Source organism: Cydia splendana, chromosome 17 (assembly GCF_910591565.1).
Source record: "Cydia splendana chromosome 17, ilCydSple1.2, whole genome shotgun sequence".
NCBI classification, from domain to species: domain Eukaryota; kingdom Metazoa; phylum Arthropoda; class Insecta; order Lepidoptera; family Tortricidae; genus Cydia; species Cydia splendana.
Genome location: NC_085976.1, coordinates 12,939,385 through 12,967,112, shown reverse-complemented (window position 1 = coordinate 12,967,112; position 27,728 = coordinate 12,939,385). Strand labels below are relative to the sequence as shown.

The 27,728-nt window shown below is 42.4% G+C and overlaps 1 protein-coding gene across 4 annotated transcripts; it reads right to left on the bottom strand.

Annotated features, from left to right (window-relative positions):
* Positions 1–1,053: 1,053 nt before the first annotated feature.
* On the bottom strand, positions 1,054–23,608 carry LOC134798822 (tubulin polyglutamylase TTLL13-like). 4 transcript variants are annotated; one of them, XM_063771206.1, is made up of 20 exons: positions 23,523–23,608; positions 23,313–23,445; positions 23,132–23,234; positions 17,980–18,154; positions 16,929–17,129; positions 16,770–16,862; positions 15,594–15,735; positions 15,390–15,505; positions 14,004–14,132; positions 13,331–13,484; positions 12,181–12,252; positions 11,485–11,651; positions 9,958–10,053; positions 8,943–9,069; positions 8,652–8,852; positions 7,696–7,836; positions 7,161–7,259; positions 6,283–6,349; positions 5,223–5,314; positions 1,054–1,403 (listed from the first exon to the last, which is right to left on the bottom strand). In XM_063771206.1, the coding sequence occupies exons 2-19, from the start codon at positions 23,316–23,318 to the stop codon at positions 5,232–5,234; spliced, it is 2,172 nt and encodes a 723-aa protein (XP_063627276.1). In that variant the 5' UTR covers positions 23,319–23,445; positions 23,523–23,608; the 3' UTR covers positions 1,054–1,403; positions 5,223–5,231. The 4 variants fall into 4 exon arrangements, 3 of the variants coding, with proteins under 3 accessions (XP_063627276.1, XP_063627277.1, XP_063627278.1); XM_063771207.1 differs by having other exon boundaries at positions 5,223–5,300; positions 23,313–23,601; XM_063771208.1 differs by lacking the exon at positions 23,132–23,234 and having other exon boundaries at positions 23,313–23,601.
* Between the last annotated feature and the right edge of the window lie 4,120 nt (positions 23,609–27,728).

Below are 27,728 nucleotides of genomic sequence, written 5' to 3'. Positions count from 1 at the left end.
AAAAAAACGAAAAAAAAAAGCAAAAAAAAAAACGGTCACCCATCCAAGTACTGACCACTCCCGACGTTGCTTAACTTTGGTCAAAAATCACGTTTGTTGTATGGGAGCCCCATTTAAATCTTTATTTTATTCTGTTTTTAGTATTTGTTGTTATAGCGGCAACAGAAATACATCATCTGTGAAAATTTCAACTGTCTAGCTATCACGGTTCGTGAGATACAGCCTGGTGACAGACGGACGGACGGACGGACGGACGGACGGACGGACGGACGGACGGACGGACGGACAGCGAAGTCTTAGTAATAGGGTCCCGTTTTACCCTTTGGGTACGGAACCCTAAAAACACTAGAAAAATAAGTCACAGCAAATATGTAACAATTATAAATCATATACGATCATTTTATAGTCTGTCAAGCAATTTCCGCCAGTTTCCAGTAGAAAGAAGCGGCAAATTTAAAATAATGTAGACGCGAAGGGTAATAGGCCCATAAAAAAATCGAATTTCGCGCCCTTTTCTACTGACAAAGTTGTTTGACCGGCTATACCTTCTTTTGCTTTCATAAACAATAGTTACTAATTTTTTAAAAGCGTTTTTCAGTAAAAAGACAGGTCAAGATTGTTTGAAAGTGCAATTTGTATTTAGAAGTTTAAAAAAGGTTGGAAGCCCTGTTCACTTGATAATTCCTCAATTCTTACTAAACAATTTCGTTCAGGTTTGTAACTTTGTAGACTTGAGCGGTAATTGTCTTGTGAGTAGGGTATCGAATCAATGAAATGTAATTCCTGATAGTATTAAGTGATTTTAAGTTAAAGCGGGACTTTGTACAATCAGACCTATAGTTTTAATATAATGCATTTGTTTCTATCATATCGTCGTTGCGCTTACCAAATCTGATATGTGCGAGATTTTAATCAAATGAATTAATACCTTATGTATTTTGTTGCTAGGTGACTATTTGTCAATCAAAAATCGAACACATCAGCTTTGGAAAGCGCAACGACGATATTGGAAATACACACTTGATTATTTTGAGGAAAGTTGAAAAAACTGCATTTAAGTAAACAAAAGTAAATGTATTTTGACAGAGTTTGCTTATTTTTTCATCACCAGAATTTTTACAGAACATAACGATTGGACAGTGTTCTTGAAGCTTGACTAGACATCAAAAGTAGCATAAGCATAAGATTTATAGATTAATTAAAAAATACATTATAAAAAAAATCTTGAGCAAAATAGGTACGCTCGATCTTTACATATGACATATACAAACTACGTTTGGCAAATCTTACAACTCGGTCAACTGCACCGAGCAAATAGCGGGTTGTAAAACACAACGGGGCACTCGTAGTTCGACATTAGCTTGGGGCACAAACGTTTTTTTTGAGACATTGGTGTTGCTTATCTGGAAAAAGCAGAAAACAAAGTTTTAAATGAACAGTAAAAGTAAAGGGGAAACGCATTGCGACATCGACTCGCGAGCCAAGATAGTAGGTGTAGCCTGATCCTACTTGACAGCACGAAGGTTGCTTTGACATCATTCACAACTATTTTGGGATGTGGACAGGATAGGATAAGTTACAAGGAGCTAAGGGAAGAATTTTGTACAGTCAACTGTAAAAATATGGGTGTAGCCAACTTATTCAAAAATATGTCCTATCATAGTTGTTAATTCGCTGACATAAGAGCTATGGGACATATTTTTTCTTTTTCTTTTTCTGCCTTAAGGGTTCCTGAGAGTAAGGTTAACAAATCTTTAACAAGTCTTGTCAAGGAAAATATTGAAAATATGGATTTATTCCTTCCCGACGACAGCGTGGGCCATAAGTCTAGTTCAAAATATCGCGCAATAGAGGGCAAAGTTTATGATGGTGATTTAAGGGGTGCAGTCCGGTTGCTCTTATCAGAATCGTCACTGGCGCCTATGAACGACGATACATTGAGCGCGATGCGGGATAAGCATCCATCCCCCTCTAAACAGTGGTGTTTCCCACCAGAACCGGACCAGAATAGTGCCCATTTGTCAGTAACATCAGATGAGGTGGCTAAGGCGTTAAGCTCCTTTTATAATGGTTCTGCATCTGGGTTGGACGGCCTAAGTCCGCAGCATCTAAAGGAGCTAACGTCGTCGTCTGCAGGTAATAACGGGCCGCGCTTGTTGGAATCTTTAACTTGCTTGTGCAATTTCTTGCTAAGGGGAATGCTTAACTTGCAGGTGAGGCCTTACCTTTACGGTGCTTCGTTGTGCGCCCTTTCTAAGAAAGAGGGGGGGTATAAGGCCGATTGCGGTGGGAAGTGTGATTCGACGTCTTACGGCAAAGTTGGGTTGTCAAGCTGTGAAAGACGTTATGTCGGAGTACTTACAGCCGCACCAGATCGGCTTTGGTACGACAAGGGGTTGCGAGGCGGCAATACACGCTACTAGGTCGTTTGTTTTAGAGCGTGATAACACAGATGGTGTCATTGTCAAGGTAGATTTGAGGAACGCGTTTAATTGCCTTGACAGGGACACTATGTTAAGGGAAGTCTTGGAGCTTGTGCCGTCTCTCTACCCCTTTTTGTATCAATGTTATTGTACCTCTACCAATCTGTACCTAAAGGAAGAATTGATAATATCACAAGTTGGGGCACAACAAGGAGATCCCTTGGGTCCTTTGATTTTCTGTCTGGCGATACAGAAGACCATTGTCAAGCTTAAGTCTGCACTTAATGTGTGGTATCTTGACGATGGTACGATTGGGGGTAAGCCGGACGAAGTCGTGGGGGACCTACAGCAGCTGATACCAGCCTTGAAAGAGTTAGGCCTGGAAGTGAACCCAACGAAGTGTGAGCTTTATACCTGCGGAGCGGAATCGGATTCTTATTTGGACAGTTTGCAGTCTATATTGCCTGGGGTTAAAACGGTGAACAAGTCTGGGTTATCTTTGTTGGGGGCACCCATTTTTCCTGACGGAGTCTCCGCTGCTCTACAAATCAAAAAGGACGCTCTGGTGGCCGTCCGGGACCATTTGCTCAATTTGTCATCCCATGTCGCCTTGACTCTATTGCGGAATTGCTTTGCCACGCCTCGGATGACTTACATCCTCAGAACATCCCCGACGTGGCAATTCGTTGACGAAGCAAGGGATATCGACCGTGAGCTCAGGGCGACTTTGGAGTTGGTTTTGAATGTGGAGCTTAGCAACACACAGTGGGTTCAGGCTGCTCTTCCCATACGGTATGGTGGTTTAGGGATGCGTGCGGTTGAGGGGTTAGGGCTAGTCGCGTTTCTTGCGTCGGCTCACGGGGCTGCGGATCTTGCCACTCGCATTTTCCCTTTATATGGTGGCAATTTTCCGGTCCCGTTAGTTTCTGATGCGCTAGCGAAATGGTCGGATGCTATCCCCGGTGACAAGCGGCCTGACAATCCAACTATTCAGAAGCAGTGGGATGACTTGTGGAGCAAGCATGTCTATGACTCGCTGTTGGGTGTTGCGTCGGGTGCTGACGTGGCTCGCCTTAAAGCCCTTGAGCGACCAGAGTCTGGAGCGTGGTTACAGGCCTTGCCTTCGCCGCAGCTTGGGACGCTCTTAGACAACGATTCTTTGAGGATTTCAGCGGCTCTCAGGTTGGGGGCAAGGGTGTGTGAGGCCCATCGTTGCCGTTGTGGAGTAATGGTAGGGGAAGATGGGCACCACGGTCTGAGTTGCCAGAGGTGTGCTGGGCGGTTCCCGAGGCACCACTCGATTAATGAGATCGTGCGGCGTGCTTTAGTGTCGGCTAACGTGCCGTGCGTTTTGGAGCCGCCGGGGCTGAGCCGCACAGACGGTAAGAGGCCAGATGGACTTACCTTGATTCCGTGGCGGAGGGGGCGCTGCCTTTTGTGGGATGCAACTTGTGTTAGCACGTATGCTGCATCTCATTTGAGGCAGACCACAAGCTGTGCTGGCTCAGCAGCGGAGTCCGCGGCAAGGGCTAAGCACGCGAAGTATTTCGCGCTGGAATCCTCGTACGACTTTGTGCCGGTGGCTATCGAGACGGCAGGCCCGTGGGGGTTAGAGGCTCGCGCCTTTTTTAGGGAATTGGGGCGTCGTTTGCGCGAGAGGGGCTGCGATCCTCGCTCTGGGTCGTATCTGGTCCAGCAGGTTTCCATTGCAGTTCAGCGGGGGAACGCAGCGGGAATAATGGGGACCTTTGAGCCGGGTACGATTCAGGGTGGTTTATTTTAGATTATTTAATAATGTATGTATTGTGCTGTGTTTATTTGTAGTTTTAGTATATAAGTTAGTTTAATTTTTAACTCTTTAGTCTTTATTAATCTTTTTTTTTATATTGTTGCATTTATAGCTGTAATAAATTGGAAGGAATTTTTTGAGATGATTTGTGCACCCATATTTTTACAGTTGACTGTACCTAACCTGTCTGTAACTGGACCTATGTCCTGACCTGGACATATGTCACGCCCATGACGACGGCGTCGAATGACACTGCAAACGGGACAACAACATAATTACGCGTGTGCGAAAGAGATGGGAACAGACGAGTCAATGTACGAAATTCTTCGTTCTTAGCGTTGTTACTTCACAGCCCAATATCGACCTTCGTGCATTACGAGAAGGTTCACGATGACGCGCCGCACATTCAGAGGGTTAAAGAAGCGTATGAAATCAAATGATATATAGATCGTGTCATTCACGAAGAGGCGCGCCTTGACTCGTATTGTCATGTTATTAAAGGTTAGATTTGACAAATCCGCGCGTCATCGTGGATGACACGAGCTATAAAATCATTTGGGTCTGACCGAACTTTTGGTATCGGCATAAAAAAATCAAGTTTCAGCCGAAGCGAAAATTCGGTTTCGGTCGGACATTTAAAATCATTAATCGCCGGGATCGGGGAGGATTCCGCTTTCGAATAAAATAAACGTATTGTATATTACTTCGACTATAGAGAAAAAAATACATAGATTGCTCACTCCATACATCAGTTTTGGTACCAAAAAGACTATTATTTTCATAGTCGACATCTTGCATCGAGTAGCGGAATTATCAGTACTTTAAGTAGCAGTAGTAGTACTGTCAAGTTACAATACATGTAGCGCCGACCGGAAAGTCTTATGTTGTTGCAAGATGTCGACTATGAAAATAATAGTCTTTAATTTGGTACCAAAACTGATGTATGGAGTGAGCACTCTTGTCTTTCTATATTTATCTATGCTTCGACTGAAAGAATGTGTGGTACTCACGATAAATAGTCAGTGCGACGCGACGACATTACACGTCGCGTTCCGCCAGCACGGCCAGGCGACACTCAACGACCAGTCCTGAGGAAGTAACACTGTAATATACACGGTGTCGCGTTCAGTCTCGATCAAACGAAGGAAAATTACAGTATTATGGGTTATTCCCACTAGTTACCACCAAGTTCTTACCAGTGGTAACTACTGGGAATTTTTTTCCCACCTTTTACCACTGGTAACTACTAGGGAAAAAAAATCCCACTAGTTACCACCAATTCGGCTTGGTGGTAACTACTGGGAATTTTTATTCCCAGTAGTTACCACTGGTAAAAGGTGGGATTTTTTTTCCCCAGTAGTTACCACCAAAATATTGTTAGAATTCAATACTAATAAAAACAGTATGAATAGTATAGTATAAAAATGTAGCGTGCTGTAATAAATAATTATGTGTCAGTTAGTGATTCAGTAAACTGCTTTAAAAGTGATCAAAAATATTCAAACAGTTTTACCGGTGTAAGTGTAAAAACTAAAATAGAAGAGTCTCTCATGCTAGTTAAGTAGAAATTAACTTTTTATATAATATAATATAATAATATAAATAATAATTCGAATTAAATTTATCTTATTAACTGTAAATTGAATTACATATTTATACAAACGAACAAACAAATCAGTCAAAAACCGACTGAACTGATTTTATTTTATTAAGAACCGAGTTGGTGGTAACTACTTAGTGGGATTTTTTTTCCCAGTGGTAAAAGGTGGGGAAAAACATCCCAGTAGTTACCACTGGTAAGAACTTGGTGGTAACTAGTGGGAATAACCCGATCTTATGGTCAAGAGCTACCGAATTTAGCCCAAAGTATGTATTCTTCTTTCCAGCCGTATCCTCATTGCTGAGGGTCGTGATTACCAACGCTTAATACCACTTTCTTCCAGGCACTCCTATCCTGCGCCATTTGCAGGCAGGTCTGGGCCTTGGTAAAGTATGTATGTCCACAGAAAATGAATGGGTTTGAAGAAATAATCATGAATCTGAATTGATTTTTCGAAAAAGAAAACTTGCCTTCATGAGAATGGTCCCCGCAGCCGCCCGGCTTTTGTATCTGTTTGCCAGTCTCGAGAATGGCGGGCTGTATACAAAATGTAAACTGTTCCAAGTCCGCGCGTAAGTCCTTATATCTACTATTTTTTTCGTAATTTTTGCTTTGTTCCACCGATATGCATTTACACTTTCTGTAGGCAAACACAATATTTTACATTAATAATAGCTACAGCGGGCAATTTATATCTGATAAAATTTGACTTAATCTTAACATTTCATGCAAGGTTCAAACGCCAATTCATAAATAAAATTAATATAAGTGAATATAAAATTAAAATAAAACATTGTGTTGGCCAAATGAAGACAGGCTATTACAGTATCGGCCAAAAATATATCACCTTCAGGTGTTTACGGCAAACATTTTTAGGGTTCCGTCGTAGTCAACTAGGAACTGTAAAAAGGTTTGCCGTAAAAACCTGAAGGTAATTTTTTTTTTGCGCGGTACTGTATTTAGACACTATGAAATGGCCTTTGAACATATTTTAGAAAAAAATCGAGGTAAAAATTGTACATTCAGCGCCAACATATGGCAAGTTGCAAAACGTGTGTTACAGTCAGCACCAATCAGTAAGCGCATGAGTCTGCGTCAGCAATATGTACCGTTCTGTGCCTTACAAATAGTGGTATTATTGTCTATTCATACAGTGCCGGCCAAAAAGACCTATATCACCTTCAGGTATTTACAGCAAACCTTTTTAGGGTTCCATAGTCAATTACGAACCGTAAAAACCTGAAGGTGATATATTTTTGGCCGGTACTGGGTACATATAAAACCATTAAGAGTATCGCGATTACCTAACACTGTAATAATGGACATCTTGTTTTAGTATAATATTAACCTTAGGCGAGTTGGACACGATAGACAGACGACCATAAATGCCGTATTTGCGTTCGTCTTCGGGCCTCAGCGTGCCCATTTTCTTCATCACGAGGTAGATCTGCAACAAATGAAAATACGCTAACAGCAGCTATCATATACATACGTATCGCGCGGGTAGGTGGTCTATTGATCCTGAAAACCGCTTAGGATATAAATTTTGGGCTTATGAAATTCCAAAAAATAAGTGGAGAATGAACAGGTAAAAAGCAAACTTCGCCGCCGTGCGCTCATCATTGCCGTAGGCGCTGCGCGAAATCGTTGTACACGTCAATCTCTGTCCGAAATTCTCGCTTGGAAATATTTCAGCAGAATCTACCTACCTTAAGGCGATGCTCAGACATTAACTTGTTCGAGCGTGCCGTAGCTCCGTATGAGGAAGTCCCGCTGCGCCAGCTGATTGACGCGTTCGCGCTCCTCCTCCACGATGGGGTCGGGCTCGACCGAGCACAGCACGTTGGGCTTCACTGCCTGAGAGGAACACTTTAGTCACCGACCTGTTCGAGCATGCCGTAGCTCCGTATGAGGAAGTCCCGCTGCGCCAGCTGGTTGACGCGTTCGCGCTCCTCCTTCTCCACGATGGGGTCGGGCTCAAAAGAGCACAGCACGTACGGGGGTTTCACTTCTGTCTCCTCCACCTGTTACAATAAGTTTATTATACAAACTTTCAGGCTAACCTAACGTAAGAGAATTAAAATAAAAGAATAATATCTGCCTACATTCCTTTTGAGGTCACCACCGATGGTAAGAGTGATAGCAACACTACACGAAATATTCTAGCGCTTGGACTTGGCCGTTTCCTCACTGGTGTAGACCACGCTGTCTTCGTCTGGGGCTTTCTTCTCGGCCATTGACTCTAGGTTAACTACAAAGTAGTGGGGAGAATAAAAGGCGACGGCTTCCCAGTCAGCTTTCAGTTCTCCATCTTCTTCGGATCCCTCTCGGGGCGTTTGGACTTAGCTGTTCTCTCGCTGGTGGAGGCCACACTGACCCCGTACGGGCTTTTTCATGGTGTTCACTCTAGGTTTACTGCAGATTACTCACAGTAGGGAGAATAGAAGGCGACGATTCGGAACCCTCTCAGGGCGCTTACACTTGACCGTTTTCGCGCTGGTAGAAGCCACAATGGCCTCATCCAGGGCTTTATGACGGTGTTATTTCACTGGGCGACGGCTTCCCAGTCAGCTTTCTGTTCTTCATATTTTTCGGATTCCTCTCGGGGCGTTTGGACTTGGCCCTTTTTTCGAGAGGCACCACACTGACCTTGTGGTTACCAAGGTTTAGTACACAGTACTCACAGTGGGGAGAATCGGAGGCGACGGCTTCCCAGTCAGCTTTCTGTTCTCCATCTTCTTCGGATTCCTCTCGTGGCGCTTGGAGTTTTTTCGTTTTAAAGGCACCACACGTACTGACCTTGTGGTTACCAAGGTTTAGTACACAGTACAGTACTCACAGTGGGGAGAATCGAAGGCGACGGCTTCCCAGTCAGCTTTCTGATCTCCATCTTCTTCCCCCCTTCCGTCTTTTTGGACTTGGCCGTTTTGTCGCTGGTGGTGGCCACGCTGGCCTCGTCCGGGGCTTTCTTCTCCGGGTCCTTGGCTGGTTTTAGTGGCGGTTTCGGTTTGAGGAGAGCTTCTGCTTTCGCTTTTGTTTGCTGTTTAAAGAAAGTTGAATGAGTTTCAGCAGCACTAGATAAACGAATAATCAAATCGTATTTTAAAAAGTCAAATGGCAGACAGAGCACCTGGAACTCCTCGCGCTGCTGGCGCGTGCAGTCGCCGCGGGCGCGCGAGGACGCCGTGCCGGTGTACAGCGAGCCCGAGGGCTGTTGGAACAGGCTGGCATACTGCTCGCCCACGGGGTACACGCGTCTGGATAACACACCATTTTAAAGACGGCCCAGTTGCACCAACCACATTTAGCGGACTGCCAGGTAACAGACAGATCAATGTCTTGCAGCAGAGATCTATGAAAGTTCCCATACGATAAAATTTAGCGAACGCTCGGTGACAGACGGTTCGGTGCAACCGACCCTTATTTACATCAGAATCAAGTAAGTATAACAGCAACTTTGACCCTTCTCGCATTGCATCAAGGTTGATATTGGGCTGCATAGCCACGCGCGTCAGTTGACGCTATGGCGGTAAAGGTTTAATTATTGCACGAGATCTCTTGCGTGAGTGCCATCTACGGCTAGCATGGCGCGTTCATCCTGACTGCAGATGGTATGTATTTAAACAATAGTAGTTTGTGTTACAAGGGATCAAAATGATATATTTCCGTCAACGGCGTACATTGAATCCTGAATGAAGCGATGGATTCTACAATAGAATCCCTAACGTAGTGAGGGATTCTAAAGTAGAATCCTGAGCGTAATGAGGGATTCAAGTGTTAACGCCCAAGACGAAATAATTTTGATACCGTGTGACACATACTGCTTTTCACATCAACTATGAGGAAAATAAAAAAATCTTATTGTTGACACTACAGTGTTGCCACTTTTTAATTTCTACTCTTTTTTGCCAGGCTGTACATACGATGTCCATAGTTAATTATATTAATATTTTATACTGGCAATGAAATGTCCTTGAACAGAAAAGTGCCACTTTGATCCCTCCTAGCAGGGAAGAAAATTCGATTTTCTGATTAGGTGATGTGAAAAATACATTTTTTTTTCTATTTCATAGAAGTTTGTATATGTTCGTAGTTTTAAAATAAGAAGGAAAAACAATCCTGTGAGTGGTGAAAATGGAATCTACCTAAAGTTTCCTAAATGCGTTTCCTCCCACTGTATCTGCGTCTGCCACGGTGTTTTCTTTGGCTCCCTTTCTTCGCCGGAAACGACCTCAGGAAACCTAAAAAAAGATCAGTTTTAAGTAGAGTGGAAGATGTTCGTTATAATGGACGTGTTGTTGACATCTGCTCTGGTTGGACCAAGTAAAGCAGAAACGAATTCGCACAATTGCTGCACCACCTCAGGAGTAAAGACACGTCTGTGATCGATGCGGCAAGAAATGCCGATCGGCTATTGGTCTATAGTTCTATACAGTCATCGCAGTCGATGTATGCTGTAGACTAGGTAGTCTACAGGACTGACTGACACGTTTAGGGGGAGGGAGGGGGGTCAAGAAAATGTGACATATTGTGACAAGGGGGAGGGGGGAGTCATAAACTTTGTGACGTCACTTTAACTTCATCAGTAACCGAAAATGTATTTAAATTATTTTATACGTTAATTATCATTTAAATAACAAGTTTTTGAAACGATAATCGTTTTTATTCGTTTAATTTTATTTCTTAATCAGTTTTGGGTTATAAAATTACTAATATTTCCTTTGTCAAAAATATTTTGATAAAATATTAAATAAATATTTGCCGATTTCGTTGAAGAAATGTGACGTCACCCCAGGGGGGAGGGGTTTGCCAAATGTGACCAAGTGTGACAAGGAGGGGGGGAGGGGTCAAAAAACCTAGAAATTCGTGTGACGTAATTAATGGATGACCCCTTATTGCTTTCCTGCTCCATGATTGCTAAGTAGAGAATATTCATATGGACAGTCGCTGCAACTATCATCTGCAAAGACGCTGTATGACCAATGATGATGTTGACATCACCAGTTTCGCTTTCATAGGGTGGCCAAAAATAACTTCAAAGACCTTTAAAATAATTCCCATGCCGTATAGAGCCTTGGGGTCGATTGCAACCGGGATACGCTAATATTATAGGATTGTAGACAGGTAGATGGTCCTCCTCGAGTACCTACGCGTCGCTTGTGACACTGCCAAATGCTCAGCATGGTAAACGAGTCCGTTAGGGCCGGTAGACACGGACTGCAACCCGACTGCGATTTATATGGGAACCGCACACTGACTGCACAGTTTCCGTAATTGCAGTCCGTCTGTACCGGCCTTAGAAGGCGTGGAATAAACACTAAGATGAGAGTAAGGTACTTCTTGGTCTGCAGTAGACGGTCGCGGAAACTTGTTGTGACCGTCACCAGGCTCTAGTCGAGTGCGACCGAGGTCAACGAAAAGATAACAGGTGTAACACTAAACTCTCGCGTTTTGTACACATATTTAATTACACAAACGGGTCTACCGCGATAGAATTTCATTGTTTTTATCTTAAATTCCGACGTTTCAGCTGAGTTGCACCAGCTGTGGTCACGGAAAGACTAGCGGAAGAGTTGTGGTGCAAGTCAGCTGAAACGTCGGAATTTAAGGTAAAAACATTGAAATTATATCGCGGTAGACCCGTTTGTGTAATTAAATAAGATGAGAGGTACTTGTTGGTCTGCAGCAGCCGGTCGCGGATGCGGCGTCGGTCCTCCTCCAACACGCGCCGCTTGTCGCACTGCCAGATGTTGAGCATGGTGAACGTGTCCGTCAGAAGGCCCTCCTTCACCTCGCGGTCGAGCTGCGTGTCCGTGTGGAAACTCGGCGAGTGGTTCACCTACAAAGTTTATTTGCTATTTACAGTTTACTGGTGTGTATTTTAATCTCGTAATTTACAATAAATGTTGCGGCGCTGGTGGCCTAGCGGTAATTAAGAGCGTGCGACTTTCAATCAGGAGGTCGCGGGTTCTAACCCCGGCTCGTACCTATCAATGAGTTTTTCGGAACTTGTGTACGAAATATCATTTGATATTTACCAGTCGCTCTTCGGTGAAGGAAAACATAGTGAGGAAACCAGACTAATCCCAATAAAGCCTAGTTTACCCTTTGGGTTGGAAGGTCAAACGGCAGTCGCTTTCGTAAAAACTAGTGCCTACGCCAATTCTTGGGATTAGTTGTCAAGCGGACCCCAGGCTCCCATGAGCCGTGGTAAAATGACACCGCGTGGACACCGCGAGGAAGATGATGTATTTACAAGGAATAAGTATTTGTGAGGTGGGTTAGCCAAATATCAAATTACTATCTACCTGCTCCATGATTGCGGCATAAGTAGAGAATATTCATATATAAATAATTTATTAACTTACTTCTAAAATATACGGGTGGAGCTTATGATCCAACAGGATGTCGAAGCCGAGTATTTCGAAGCAAGCGTGCACCTGAAAACGTTACACTATTATTTATATTATAAATATAAGTCATAATCATAAATGACAGGAAAGAAACTTGTGGAAGCTACCACTTTTGATATCAATTTCCACATAGGTGCCCTACAGCTCAAGTTTAATAACTACTCAATGTAAGCAAGTATGAGACAAGAAAATATTTTGAATATTAAAATAGGTACCATTAACTATTTACTAACGCTATAAGTAATATACTACTTACTACCTACTGAAAATATGCCTACTGAAAGTATCGATGCAAATGGCGAATAGACTTAAACGCATTTTATCTACTTAGGTAGGTACAACAATGTTTTATTAACCCAAATAAATGCTTGATAACTAATGATAACACCTACAATAGAATAAAAAACGAATTACTTAACGCAAAGAGCAGTTCGAAATAACATATAAAATAATACATAATTACATTAATTAGACTTAATTATTCTCAATTAATCTCTTGAATAGCCAAAGAAAAACTCCACAAAGCGAGTTGGTAGATACTGAATATTTATAATAAAATGTGTCAAATGACGAGAAGTATTCATGTTGCGTGTAGATATGTAAACAACACCCTTTCTAACATGACATAATATCCCTAATCAAAAAAAATCTTTGGCAAATGAACAAAGACTGATTTTACAGAGCTTTTCTATCAAGTACCTAATACTCAATGTAAGAGCAATGTAAGTTCCATAAGTACGTAACCACCCGTTTTAAATTACTTTTTAGGAGTGCAAAGTATCTGCCGTGGGTTAGTGAATATTAATACATCATTTAGAAAGGGTTGTGAAGTGTAAAATGTTTGTTGAAAGTCACAATAAAGGCCCCTGTATACAATGGGCCAGCGTGGGCGAGTCTGGCTGGGGGACGCATTTATGCGTTAGAGGGAGCAAGTGATATTGCTATCTCATTCTACCGCATGGCTGCGTCCCTTGGACTGGCCGGAGCTGGCCCATTGTGTACAGGAGAAAACGATAAAATAACCTTTAAAGGCATAATAGGATGGTATTCTGTACTATCTGCGAAGCTACGAGAATAACCGATTTCTATAGGTAGCAATAGTAACCATGTCGTGAGAGGGGAAGCACGCGTGGTAGCTGTGCTTGAGGATGGGCCAGGCGGAGATGACGGTCTTCACGATCACTTGGTCGATGGAGTGCCACAGTGCGTCCAGGTCCACGCCTTGCGAGAGCAGGATCTTGTTGAGAGTCGATATCTTGCTGGCCCCGGAAATGTTAACGTTGTAGGCGGTGGCAGCGAGTAACGATGAGCGAGTTGCTGCTTTGCCACCGTAATGGCACCGTTTTATTTTAGAATACCGAACTCGCCGGCAATGTAAACAACCTCCTTATATAAATCACGTTTCTTGCGTGAAAAAATTATATTCCAAATTATTTATTTTATTATAAGTACCTATTCTTGAGAGTAAAGTCTAAAACTGAAAAGCGTTGTTACAGTGCTACGCTGTAGCGCATCGTCGCGCGTAGCAGTCTAAAATAATAAATAGTACTATAGCAGAACATTATCTGTAATCATTTTCCGTTGGACTTGCAATACTGTGTGCCTACGGGCTGAAATATTTAAGTGCCAGCGGCACATTCGAAGTTTAATATTTTGCTACACATGCTCTCTAATGCATCGATCGGTCTAAGACTAATATTATATCATAATAATCAATCAGATTTATACAATCTGAATGTTGTTTCAGGTACCTAAAATAAATAAAAAATGGTGCTCACCGCTTGCTACCAGCCTCGGAGTCGTAGACGTAGGTGCGGCTGTGCTTGTTGAGGGCGTAGTTGGTGAGGTGCATGAACACGTTGGTCGTGTTGTTCACGTTAGGGTCCGCGTAGCGCGATGTTGCAAATCTTGAAAAAAGATTTTGTCAAAAAAAGAACAACGGGTTGCACTCCGGGAGTGCCGGCAGAAGTGAAAACTCAATGACATTGCAACAGTTTTTCGATCAGGTCACGTGTCCGTCTTACGAATCTTACGGTCACGTGACCTGTCGCGAGTTTAACATTTTTTCCCCATCACAAAAAGTGCACAGCGCCGCTAAAGAAGTTTTCACTTCAAAAATAATTATGTAAAGCTTAATTTAATGCTCATATAGCATATAATACCTTCACAATTAAACACACTTTATTTATGGCGCGCCGCAATACGTAGGTTGCCCTGAAAGTTTCGGGAATGGGACACTTAGAAATAACATAATAGAAAGAGGCATATAATTTATAAAAATGTAACTCTTTATAAAACTTTTAAGGTATATTCCATTTGGTTGTCATTTGTATTTAAGAATTACTGGCAATTTGAAAATTGTATGTCGAACATTATTTGAATTTTTGGCCAAGTGATTTTTCGGATCATATTTTTAAACGGTTTTCAATATGCCCTCAGCGAACAAATAAAAGTTACAATGGGCTTCTGTTATTTTTTTATGAACTAGAGTTCATCGTACGCTCGTTTGCAGTTAAAATTAAATATGAAAGTCACTTTCATTTTATCCCATGGGTGATCTTAAAGAAGCATGTCATTCCAAAGCGACGTCAAAAATTAAAATCGCATTTGTGCTGTTAATTAAAAAGACTGCCAAAAAAGTTGCATATCGGCAGATTTCGACATTCCTAAATATTCATATGACAACAGTAAAAAAATCTTTTATATATATATACATATATGTAAAAAAACTTCAATTCCGTTGGCTACTCCACGAATTTCATACAAAACCACTAAGGCCCCAAAATCGCCATACAAAAAGGACTTTGGGATTATGAGCCGTGTGCATTACAGAATGATTACTTTCAAAAGAACATTTATATGCGTGGTCAGTTTGAGTTTAAGTATGCATTACAATAAAGATTGACTGTCTAGATGCGACAGTTTTCTCTATTCCCGAAACTTTCAGGGCAACCTACGTACATGAATAAAGAGAAAAGAAGTGGTAATAACAGGCGGTCTTATCTCTAAAAACCGATCTATTCCGGACAACCTTACGTAATTAATCTTCAAGGCAATTCTAACAATAAATAAAGTAATTAATATATTTTTTTATTATTAAATTTAAATTTGATTAAATAATGAGGTTGTGTTGTTTAAAAAAAGATTCGCTAATAAATACCTACCTGACGAGACCTTCATTGTAAACAAATACCCTTAAAGGATCGCACGACGTTATAAGTGTGTAGACGCGGATGTCGAACTTATACCCGTCGACTAAGTACGGCTTGGCGAGGTAAACCTGAAAACAATCACTGACAATTGTTTAACACATTCAGGGCCAAGAACCCGACTGTCGGGTAGACTGTTCGTAGCATCTAAACTCTTACCTGACAAATAAGTTTGTCCGTAGGTTTAATGTCTTTCAGTGATTTAGTCAAATATATTCCACGACCCTGGCTGCCACACTCAGGTTTTATTATAAAAGTTTTAGTTTTGCGCGCCTTGCTGTAAGTTAGGGCTTCGCCGAAGCTGAAATTCAATATTTACAATAAGTAAAAATTGATAGTATTTTATGACTGACAAAGTAATCCAAATTGTAATTCGTTTTTTTGTAGGTAAATTGTAGTAGGTAATACAATCTGGTACAGTCACCTGCATTAATATGTTACACAACGAAGGCCGCAAAAATATCTGAGACGATCTTATTTGTAGAGCTAATAAGGGGTCGTCCAGAAATCATGTGATCATATTTGGCTTATCTTCTCTGACTCCCCCCTCCTTCCCAATTGTGATCATTCGTGATATTTTCCTCTAAACGATCACATGATTTCTGGACGACCCCTAAGAGCGTGTCACATATTTTTGCAGTCTTCGAAGAGTAACAATTATTGCAGGTACACGCCAAATGGGGAAGTACTACCTACCTATTTTACGTAACGGTTAACGTTACCGCAACGACATTACGCCCATTACGGTATCGTCTTGGGGCGTCCCATTCGTTTTTCGTCAAGTTATTAAATTAGTTCTATATTCTGCTTTCGTCACCCATTCTACATTCGTCACAATCGTCGGTGTCTTTCAATGTAGAATGAGTGACAATCAATCAAATCAAAAATATACTTTATTCATGTAGGCCTAGCAACAAGCTCTTATGAATCGTAATTAATCTTAATCTAATTATCAGAGCAATTTATTGATGTTAATATTATTCCATAATAAAATTGGATTATTATACATAACAAATTTAACACTAAGAATTTCACAAAAGGATCGTCAAACATTAAAAAGATTGTGACGAAAGCAGAATAGGACTAATTTAAGAACTTGACGAAAAACGAATGGGACGACCCAAGACGATACCGACATTACTATACTATACCACTACTACTTAGACACTTAGTCACTCTGTGTAGTTGCAGTGGCGAAGCTAGGGACAGTGTATTAGTAGAGCGGACAAAACGCCACTAGCTCGTCCCAAGAAAGGGTGCCCAGACAGAGGCCTTGGTCTTGATTGCAGTACCAATAAGCAATAAAATTAAGGGAACTGTTAACATTATACTTACTCTGCTGGAAGACACCACGTTTTCGGAAAGAAATTGTACTCCTTCGGATATATCTTTTGCATTCTGTTTAAATTCCGCGCAAGGAGATCTTTCCTGTAAAAACCAAAAATTTTAAACCATCCGTGACCTTATTCCTCAAGCATAAGGTTCATTTCGTACCGACAAATCTCCAGCATGCCGGGGAAGTGGTTGATACGTTGGAACCGCTTCATCTCCTTCGCCCGTTCGACGGAGACGCTCATGTCGGTCCAGTAGAAGTTCCACGCTTCCTCTTCGGACACTTCTCGCATGCCGAAGGCGCTGGAAACCCTTCGGATGGACTCGTACCGACAGTTTGTGAGGCATATCGATATCTGGGATCTGTATTGAGTATTAGAAAATTCATCTTCCTGTGGTATAATTATTTATAGTATATGTTCTCTGCTCTTTTGTTTTTAAAGGTGTGGAAGTAAATAAAAACAAGAGACTCGGCCACTCGGCACAATCGTAATAATAATCCAACTCAACAGCCGAACGAGCACGTGGCATAATTTTTTTGTTCGTATGTCTCTATACGTAAATACCTAAAAGAACAGAATACCTGTAAAACATTTTGACGATTTTTTTAAATTTGCGTGATGTTTTGTTATTATTCCCAGTAACAAGCAAGACATTATACGTCCCATTTAATTTTAAAGTTTTTTTATTCTAAGTATAATTAAGTCCATCAGATGCTGGCACGTGGTCCTTTGAACCGGATTTTTACGATGTTAGGGCCATCGTAGACACGACGGAATTCAGATCAGAATGTCTCCTCTCACAAGTTTCGATCTTCTTAAGGGTTGTTTCACACGTACCACAACCACACGACAACCACAACCACAACACGTGGTCGGGCGCATATTTTGTATGTTTAATGAATAGTACAATTCACACGTAACCACAACCACAACACGTGGTCGGGCGCATATTTTGTGTTTAATGAATAGTACAATTCACACGTAACCACTGCTTGACCGCATTTTAACGCTGCGACGTGGTGTGGTTGTGGTACGTGTGAAACAACCCTAACGGATGTCTGTGACCATAGGTTCCGCTCAGCCTAATAATTGATGATCGCATTGATTGTTGACGCTCGGGATACGGTAGTATCTTCTTCCTTCCCAGGAATCCCTCCCTCCTCCGGCTGCAAGAGTTTAGTTTTTTTCTCGTGAATGCAGTTACTACATACCTCTTTCGCTTCTTTTTCTTGCGGGTAGGTTCGGAGATGACAATAGGTGCACCACGAGACGTAGGCTGCGATGTGTCGTCCTCACCGCTAAGCTTGCTGTTGTAGTTGCGCATCAACGACGCAATGGACTCGTCCAAGTCGCGCTCCTCCTTTCCCATCATCTCACCCTTTTCTTCTGCAATCACATTGCTTCCAAGTTACAAGTAGTGCTTATGCTTAGCACGGTACTCTGTAACGCGGACTTGACTAGGTTATGTGATCTATGTCAGCCATATATAGTTATTGCTACTTACCTATAGTTGAGTAGATACCTAATTTATTTGGTATCGTACTGGGTCGTCCCATTCGTTTTTCGTCAAGTACTTAAATTAGTCCTATTCTGCTTTCGTCACGCATTCTACATTGTAAGCCGCCGACGATTGTGACGAATGTAGAATGGGTGACGAAAGCAGAATAGGACTAATATAAGAACTTGACGAAAAACGAATGGGACGACCCAAGACGATACCATTTATTTCACTCAGCTCAGCTGATATTGGCCTTATCGTATCTATACGGTCGCCGTACACTGCCTAATTGTATAGACTACGAGCATCGTCATCATTGGCCTTTGCGTCTATTGCAGACGATTTATGGTGTAACACCGTAGAGAAACCGTTTTTGGTGGCTGAATAGACCGATGCGAGACAGACATGGTCTACTACAGGCCTGACAAGAGAGATTTGCGGAAAACGGTATTGAGACACCTTGTCGTCGGTTTTGCCTCTTGGCAGTGAGTGCGGTGAACCAGGTCTCATCACAAAACTTGTGACCCTCCACAACACGTTTGCGCCATTCCGACCCTGTTCTGCGAGCCTCTCCCAGTCTCGGTGGTCGATACGGAATGCAATCATGTCCCTCGTAAATTCTTAGACGATCATATTAACCATAAAAAAATGTTATATTAAAAGGTTTATATAATTCGAATGATTATTTTATATGAAACTGCTTTGCCTTATTTATTCGCGAATAATTCATTCACTATCATATTACCTATATTTAATCACGTTTCGCAAAGGTCTGGTATTCTTTAACCATATTTAAGCGCTTCTAACAGGAAGATTAGATTCCTTATATTTCTTTCAGTTTGCACTGCCGTGCAGCCAAACATACAACTTGATAACAGGTTACTACTTGAAATAATAGGCAAAACCTAATCTGTAGGTTTTAATTAGCAAAACATGACGTATGAGAATGACAATATGAATTAGGCATATAGGATAGAAAAATAATAAATGTTATAAGAAAGAGGTTCACTACATTCACCCGGGCCAGATATAGTCGGATAAATACTTCGGCGAATTCCGGATTCTGCCAGACCTCCGGGGTTGCTCTGCACCTGCGGGTTCATTGCCATCAGGGCTCAGTGGCTCTGGCACTTCTTGCAGAGTTTCGGATGGCGATTGCGACAGCGGAGTGGCGAACGGCGAATCTTGGCCTGAGTGAGTCGGTGATGAATTCGGCGTATTCGGTGGCGAACAAGGTGGCGGTGACTGTGCTCTTTCGGGGTCGTTATCTACATACTCGTTATCCCCAGGGATATTCCGTTCACAGCACCCGAGAGGAGCTAGGTGACGGTTGGACACAGTCGTCTCTCGTCCATCCTCAGTCCGTACGTATGAATACGTGGGATTGGTTTCTATTACCTCCACTTCTTCTACTAACGGTTGGTACTTCGATTTTCGATTAAATCGTCGCATAAGGACCTTGTTTGAGCTAGTTAGCCATGTCGGAATTGATTCTCCATTTGGTGATTTTCGCGGATGGCGGAACATCCTCTCATGTGGCGTGCAGTTCGTAGTTGTGCATAGCAGGGAACGTATTGAGTGCAACGCTTGCGGAAGGACATCCTCCCAACATTCTATTGGTAGGTTTCTAGACTTGAGCGCTAGCTGAATAGATTTCCACAGGGTTCCATTCAGTTTCTCGACTTGGCCATTTCCTCGAGGATTGTATGGCGTCGTACGACTTGTTGCTACTCCTCTGGAGTTAAAATAGTCCTTCACCTCATCCGACAAGAACGATGTCCCACGATCGGAGTGTACGTAGGCAGGCATGCCAAACATACTAAAAATGCTGTCTAAATGTTTGATAACAGTTTTGGCGCTTATGTCGGAGCATGGAAAGGCAAACGGGAATCGGGAATACTCATCGATCACTGTTAAAATGTATTTGTTACTTGATCTAGACGGTACCGGCCCTTTAAAATCCATGCTCAGTCTTTCAAATGGCGCTACAGCTTTTATTAGTCTATTTTGTGGATCTGCTTTAGAGAATCTAGGCTTAACTTCTGAGCAGATGCGACATTGGTTCGTCATGTTCCTTATTTCTTCAATGGAATATGCCAAGTTTTTGGAACGAACCCAATGTGCCATTCTTGTCACTCCGGGGTGACAGAGAGCTTCATGTAGAGACTGCAGCTTCGCAGGTGTATCGACGATGGCGCAGACACGGGAGAGGGCATCCGCTACATGGTTCTGCGTGCCGGGTCTGTACACTATATCATATTTGTATGGAGACAGCTCCAGGCGCCAGCGCTGAATTTTCTCATTTTTGATTTTACTGGTATGTTTTTTGTCAAACATAAAGGAAACAGAACGCTGATCAGTGATGAGCAGAAATAGCTTCCCGATGAGAAAATGCCGCCATTTCTTTAAGGATTCAACGATCGCATAAGCTTCTTTCTCAATCGCCGAATGGTTCTGTTCACTTTGATTGAGTGTTCTCGAATAGAATGCTACAGGCCTGCCAGCCTGTGAAAGCGTCGCTGCAATCGAGTGCTCCGATGCATCTGTCTCAACCGTAAATGGAACGTTGTCGTCAATGGCGTGAACACACGATTTTACTATGTAGTTCTTAAGATCTCCGAAATCTTTAATCATTGTATTGGTTAGTGGAAATGTCTTTGTTTTCGCTAGCTCGTGTACTTTTTCAGAGAAGTTTGGTATCCACTTTGAATAGTGTGCGAACATGCCCAGGGCTCTGCGCATACTGGGCAAGTCATGAGGAGGAGGTAAGTTTAAAAGAGGCTCTAATCTGGCACTGTCAGGTTTGATAACATTATTAGCGATCGTATAGCCAAGTATATTAATGGAAGATTGTTTAAAAATAGATTTGGATTCATTGAGAGTCAGGCCATACTTTTTAGCAGCTGTCAGAAAGTTTTGCAAGTTCGTATCATGCTCTTCAGGTGACTTGCCACATATTGTTATGTCATCGAGATAGGCAAATGTGCCTGCCAGATTTTCTGTCCGAATAAGCCAATCTATGGTTCTTTGGAAGCTAGAAACTCCATTGGTAACACCAAAAGGGATGCGGCGGAATTGGTAAAGATTTCCGGCAGCTTCGAACGCAGTAAAATGTCTCTCCTCTGGCAAAATTGGCACCTGGTGGTAGGCACTCTTCAAATCTATAGCGCTGAAGACGGAGTATTTAGCCACTTTTGAAATCAATTCTTCAATGCAGGGAAGCGGGTAAGCATCTAGTTCAGTGTATTGATTAATAGTTCTTGAGTAGTCGATTACAAGACGTTTCTTATGGGTTGTAGATTTCGTAATTAGTACCTGCGCTCGCCACGGCGACCTACTTTCTTCGATGATACCTTCCTTTAAAAGGTTCTTTATCTCCTCCTCAATAAAGCGTCGATCGTCGTCACTGTACCGCCGTGACTTGATGGCAATAGGTTTGTATCCAGGCGTTAGGTTTGCAAATAAAGGTACTGCAGGCACGGACGCTGCAGCCACATTACAGACAACTAAGGGTTCTCTCGGACCGCCAAAATCGAATGCGATAGAAGAATGTTGAGCCAATACGTCGAGGCCAATAATGACGTCGGAACATAGATCTTCTACTAGCAGTAGCCGTAAGTTCTCATATGAATGCTTACCCAATGTAAGATCGATACTTATTTCTCCTGCAACTGGTGCACTATGACTTAGCGAGGCCATGGATATTGTCTGCTGGCTGGGCTTACTTGTCAAGGAACATGTCTTAGCAAATTTGGAATCCATAAAGCTCTTGGCACTGCCAGTATCTAGCAATACTTCAGCTTTGATACCGTTGATGTACGTAGGCATCGTTGTTCTGCGTAACGATGACGGTGATGCAGCGACGATGCTGGAACTGACATTATTCGTATCAGATATTGCAGCGCTGGTTTGATTCTTGCTACGACATACGTTAGCGAAATGTCCCTTCTTATTGCAAAGCTGACAAGAAGCGTCGAAGGCAGGACAGGTCTTGCGTGGATGCACACGTCCTCCGCAGAAGAAACATTTTCGATTAGAGCGCAAGGCTGGCGCGGCAGCGGAAGTGTTTTCGCTTGGACCAGCTGTATTGCGTATATTCTCAATAGTTGCATTCACAGGGGTCGTGCTGCTGTAATGTAATGTGTTGACTTCTGCCATCTCTAGGGAACGAGCTTGGTTGTGTGCTTCATCTAACGTTAGGCTCAAGTTCTCAAGAAGCCTTTCTCTTATTTTTGTTGAAGAGATTCCTGCTATGAAGGCATCACGGATATTGTCGTTCCGGTTTGTATTGCCATCGACGGCAGTGAAGTCACAGTCTTTAGATAATTGTTTCAGAGCTTGAATATATGTGTCGATTGTCTCTTCACTGTTTTGCTTTCGTGTAGCGAGAGCATGACGCGCGTAAAGGATGTTCTTAGGTTTTACGTAAATCCCGTCTAGTACGCGTATTGCTTGTTCGTAAGTTTGACACTCGCTTATGTAGTTATAGACATTTGGAGACAGATGATTGATTAAAATATTTAGCTTGACCTGATCGGAAGAGAGAACTTGCACCGCGAGGAAGTTGTTGAAGGTCTTCTTCCAATGTTCCCATTCTGCGGCCGCGGTGCTTTGCGATGGGTCTCCTTCAAAGCGCTCAGGGCGTAAATACTTATCCATTCGTAATTAGTCGTTTTGTTTGCTAATTAAATTGAAATAATAGGCAAAACCTAATCTGTAGGTTTTAATTAGCAAAACATGACGTATGAGAATGACAATATGAATTAGGCATATAGGATAGAAAAATAATAAATGTTATAAGAAAGAGGTTCACTACACTACTGTTACTAGTTTTCCTATCTACCTACTGCTTATTTAAATATTACCTCGTGATTTATAATTTTTTCTCTTGAGAACTGGGGAGGCATTCTTAGAAGTGTGTTCGGATGGCTGATCCTCATCGCGTAGCAAACCGTCTTCCAACTCCAACTTAAGTAAGTCAAAATAAGCAGAAATTAAAAGGAAAGTAAAGTTCTAATACCTAGCTATAATAATCAACTAGCTTACCTCCATTTAAGGTTCGAGTTGTATAAATGGAAAACCTAAAAAAGTGAGCTTGACATTATCTGGCTTGCAATAAATAACGTGTCAATGCCAAGTTTCGGGACTTTTGGCTAAATATTGCCGTAATAACGGAATCCTAAAACATAAAAAAAATGTTCTGTACACAATCACTAAATGGTAAAGCACATATTTTTATAAGTAATTCGATCCTACGTTTTATTTACTAATATCATTAAAATTTTGCAAAAGACATTATTGGAAACTGTTTTGTTTTTGTTTCGTGCCAGTTGTCATGTCAAACAAACTAACCGTCATAAAATATAATCATTTCCGCTTTTCACAACATCCGGAAAACGGCAAAAGCACTGCTACACATACTTACATAAGTTCCAAAAACCGGTAATTTACCGCACATCTCTAAATAATGTGATATCGGTGAGTCCGGTTAATACACGACCAAATAATGTACAGCCCAATAATTGGCGTCCACTTTTTTGGATGCGTATTATTGGGTTGTACACTACTGCCCTGTTAAAAGAGTGGCTTCATATTATTGGCACGGACCGAGCTTGTACACCCTGATAACGCTCAACCCAGTAATACACGACCCAATAATACGAATCCATTTAGTGGACGCCGAATATTGGTCGCATATTATTGGCCCGTACCGAGAATGCTCGACCCGGGATTGCTCAACCCAAGAATGTACAGCCCAATAATTGGCGTCCACTTTTCGCTCCACACCACAGACTATAAATATTTGACACATAGAGTGATATTCTAGGGATGGGCGACGATTTTTAAGTTTACGATTCAATAATGTTGCCATGCGCAAAAAATAAGCAGATAATGGTAAGGTTAAGTAGCTAACATATTATCGCACCGCACCGCGACCTTGGTGCGTCGCACGCATAAGTAAGAGCGAGAAAGAGATATATTTTTTTTCCAGACGGAAACAAATTGTCCGATCCATGAAATGTATACTTGGTCAAGCAGATCTGGTCAGTAGAAAAGGCGGCAAATTTGAAAAATTTAGGCGCGAAGGGATCTCTTCCCATAGAAAATTTGAATTTCGCGCCTTTTTTTATTGATAAGATTTGCTTGATCAGCTATAATTAGAATAAAATGACAGAAAAAGGTGCCTGCAATTTGCGAATTTAAAGTAGTAACACACTATCGCACCGCACCGCGACCTTTCGTACCGGTAAGTGAGAGCGAGAAAAAGATATCTGTTTCTCGCTCTCATTCATGAGTGCGACGCACCAAGGTCGCGGTGCGGTGCGATAGTGTGTTAGCTACTTTACAGGGTTTTAAATAAGTATAGTTTTCCTGGTTCTTAGGCCCCGTTCGCACGACAGCTTTTTCAACGCGCGTTAAAAAAGCGTTTGAATGACACAAATGGATAACCATTTATGTATTCACACGTCAGCGGTGGCGCTTTTTATCCAGTGTTGTTGGATTTAAGACTTTAAGCTTTGGTCGGTAAGTCGAATTTAGAGTGCGAACAGATTCAAGCGCTTTTTTAACGCGCGTTGAAAACGCTGTCGTGCGAATGGGGGCTTACTGACTGTCAAATTGGTTTGACGAACTATAATTAAGTCTTCGTCACACAGGAGCGTTTTACGGATGGCGCGCGAGCGGGGCGTGAGCGTTTTATATGTAAAGTAGCTATAGGTGGTCAAGCAAATCTTGTCAGTAAAAAAAGGCGCGAAATTAAAATTTTCTATGGGACGATATCCCTTCGCGCCTCTATTTTTCCAATATGCCGCCTTTTTCTACTGACAAAGAAAAGAGATATACGTTTCTCGCTCTCACTTATGGGTGCGACACTCCAAGGTCACGGTGCGGTGCGATAGTCTGTTAAGCCCCCCATTCACACTCCTACCTTGTAGTCCGCCTCGTAATCCGCCTCGTTGGGTAGGATTGTGTATGGGGGTTGCGGACTACGAGCCGTCCTACAAACTCAAGTAGGATGCCACTTGGGTCCTACAAATCCTACAAGCCCCGCCCACCGCTGTAGTCCGCCGCGTAGGATTGTGTGTGGCTTGTCGTCCTACGTTGAGGACTACCGTGTTTGACGTAGGTATAACAACAGTGCGCGCCATTTTGTTGAAATTTGTAAAGGAATCGCTGTTTTTGGACCACAAATCACCCAATTACTCCAACAAACAATGGAGGAATAGGCATTGCAACAATTATTACCAATACTTAAGAAATATGATGTTCTCTGGCGAATTTTTAGCAGTTTCTTTTCCCACACTCTTTTTTATTTTTATCCAATAACAAGAAAATACATAGCAGAAGAGCTATTTTCTTTTTTTAAATTGCACGTAAAGCCCCCTCCAGACTATGCGCGTGAATCGCGGGCGAAGCCGCGAACGCGAGTGTGGAGTCGATTTCGCTGTCTGCGAAAATCGACTCCACACTCGCGTTCGCGGCTTCGCGCCGCGATTCGCGCACGAGTGTGGAGGAGGCTTAACATTTTCAAGAGTAAGTAGACCGACCACAGACCGACACTTGTGAGAAACGAATCAGTACTGGTGATGGACGGCAAAACAGAGGGCCTACCGCGAACCACGTTCTACGTTTTGCCCCTCTGTCGCGCGTGTAAATTCGTACGTAAGTGTGACAGGGAGGCAGCACGTCCAACGTGGTTCGCGGTAGGCCCTTAGTACCGTGTGTGAGCTATTTCTTGCTCCGTAGTCCTGCGAGGCGGACTACAACGTAGGATGGTGTGTGAGCTATATCTTAAGCCCCCTCCAGACTATGCGCGTGAATCGCGGGCGAAGCCGCGAACGCGAGTGTGGCGTCGATTTCGCAGATTGTTCACGCCTTCGCGCCTTGTTCTCCGTTTTTTGGCGGTATTTCGGCCCGCGTCAAAGGAGACGCGAAGCGCGAACTTGCAAGACTCCACATTACACAATATTTTGGCTCCTCTGTGGCAAGATACGAGTAAATATTAATTATATTATGATTATATTATATTAAGCAGCTATATTCTACGGTTTTACAATAAAACAAAATGGAAAAACAGCTAAATCACGTATGATGCCATAGATAACTAACAGTTAAACTCGATCAGCTGTTGCTTTTCCGCCATATTGCCGCTAACCAAACTGCGAAATCACCGTGAAGTGTGCGAGTGTGGAGTCATACGTCAACTTCGCGATATGTTCGCTCCGCGACGTCGCGCCGCGATTCACGCACATAGTCTGGAGGGGGCTTTACGCCGTAGTCCTGCGAGGCGGACGACAAGGTAGGAGTGTGAATGAGGGGCTTTAACTACGCGGCGCGCCCCGCTCACGCGCCGCCCGGAAAACGCGCCTGTGTGACGAAGGCTTTACAGAGAATTCTTATTAATAGTTTTTAACAGAAGTAGACCGTTGGAGCTGACCTAAGTTTCTGAGTTACACACTCTCTTTTTGTATTATTTAACGAAGACTTCCTTATTCCTTCGGGACTGATCGAATCGGTCGATTTGATCAGTAATGAAATTGGCGTCAATCTCCAATTTTAGATTTATGGTGATATTAGAGCCCTCTAAATTGAATAAACGGGTATGTCCTTAAACCACGTCCAAGACCATCGGTGGACGGGCAGCAGCGTCCCTCAAATTCGGTGTACTTGACTGCGATCGCCAACCCGCTTGCCAAGCGTGGCGATTATGGCATTCACCCCCCAAAAAAGGGGGAGGCCTATGTTCAGCAGTGGACGTCTTATGGCTGAGATGATGATGATGATGATGAAATTGAATAAATGCCCTAGAACGAAAATACTGACCTCACAAATTGGTATTCCTTGCGTCCGCACCTCATTTTATCGGTAATATCGGTCATTATCGGTGGTTGAATTTGTGAGCCAAATTGGTATTTGCGTCCGCACCTCCTGATTCGATCGGGCAATTGAATCAGATTGGCGAAAACATGACTAATTTGGATATGCCTTTAATTGACAAGAGTTTAAAAGATATCATACAAATACGACGGAATAAAAATAAACTTGCTTATACTGTTGTGTATTGCTATTGAATAGCTTGGATTGCTCATGATAAAATTAATCTTGATTGAATTTCTTTCAGATCAAAAATCAAGCCTCAACATCGCAATCCCTCAACTCAAAAAAAGATTCCGATTGTTGACGCCATAGATATAATTATTTCCAAAAAGCGTGCACAAATAACAGATGCACGTGAAATATTAGCTGAACTAGCTCACAGATTAATAATATGTGTCTACGGATTAGTATAGCCGCCCGTCATACTTTTTTTTTCTATTTATTTTTAGAGCTTGTCACCGAGGTGAACTTGTCGCTCCATAAAAAACTACAAATTTATACATTCTTACAACTAACTTATTCTATATACTAAAGCCTTTCGTACAAGCTGCAATAGCGCCATGGCAGCATCAGACGAAGGAGCAG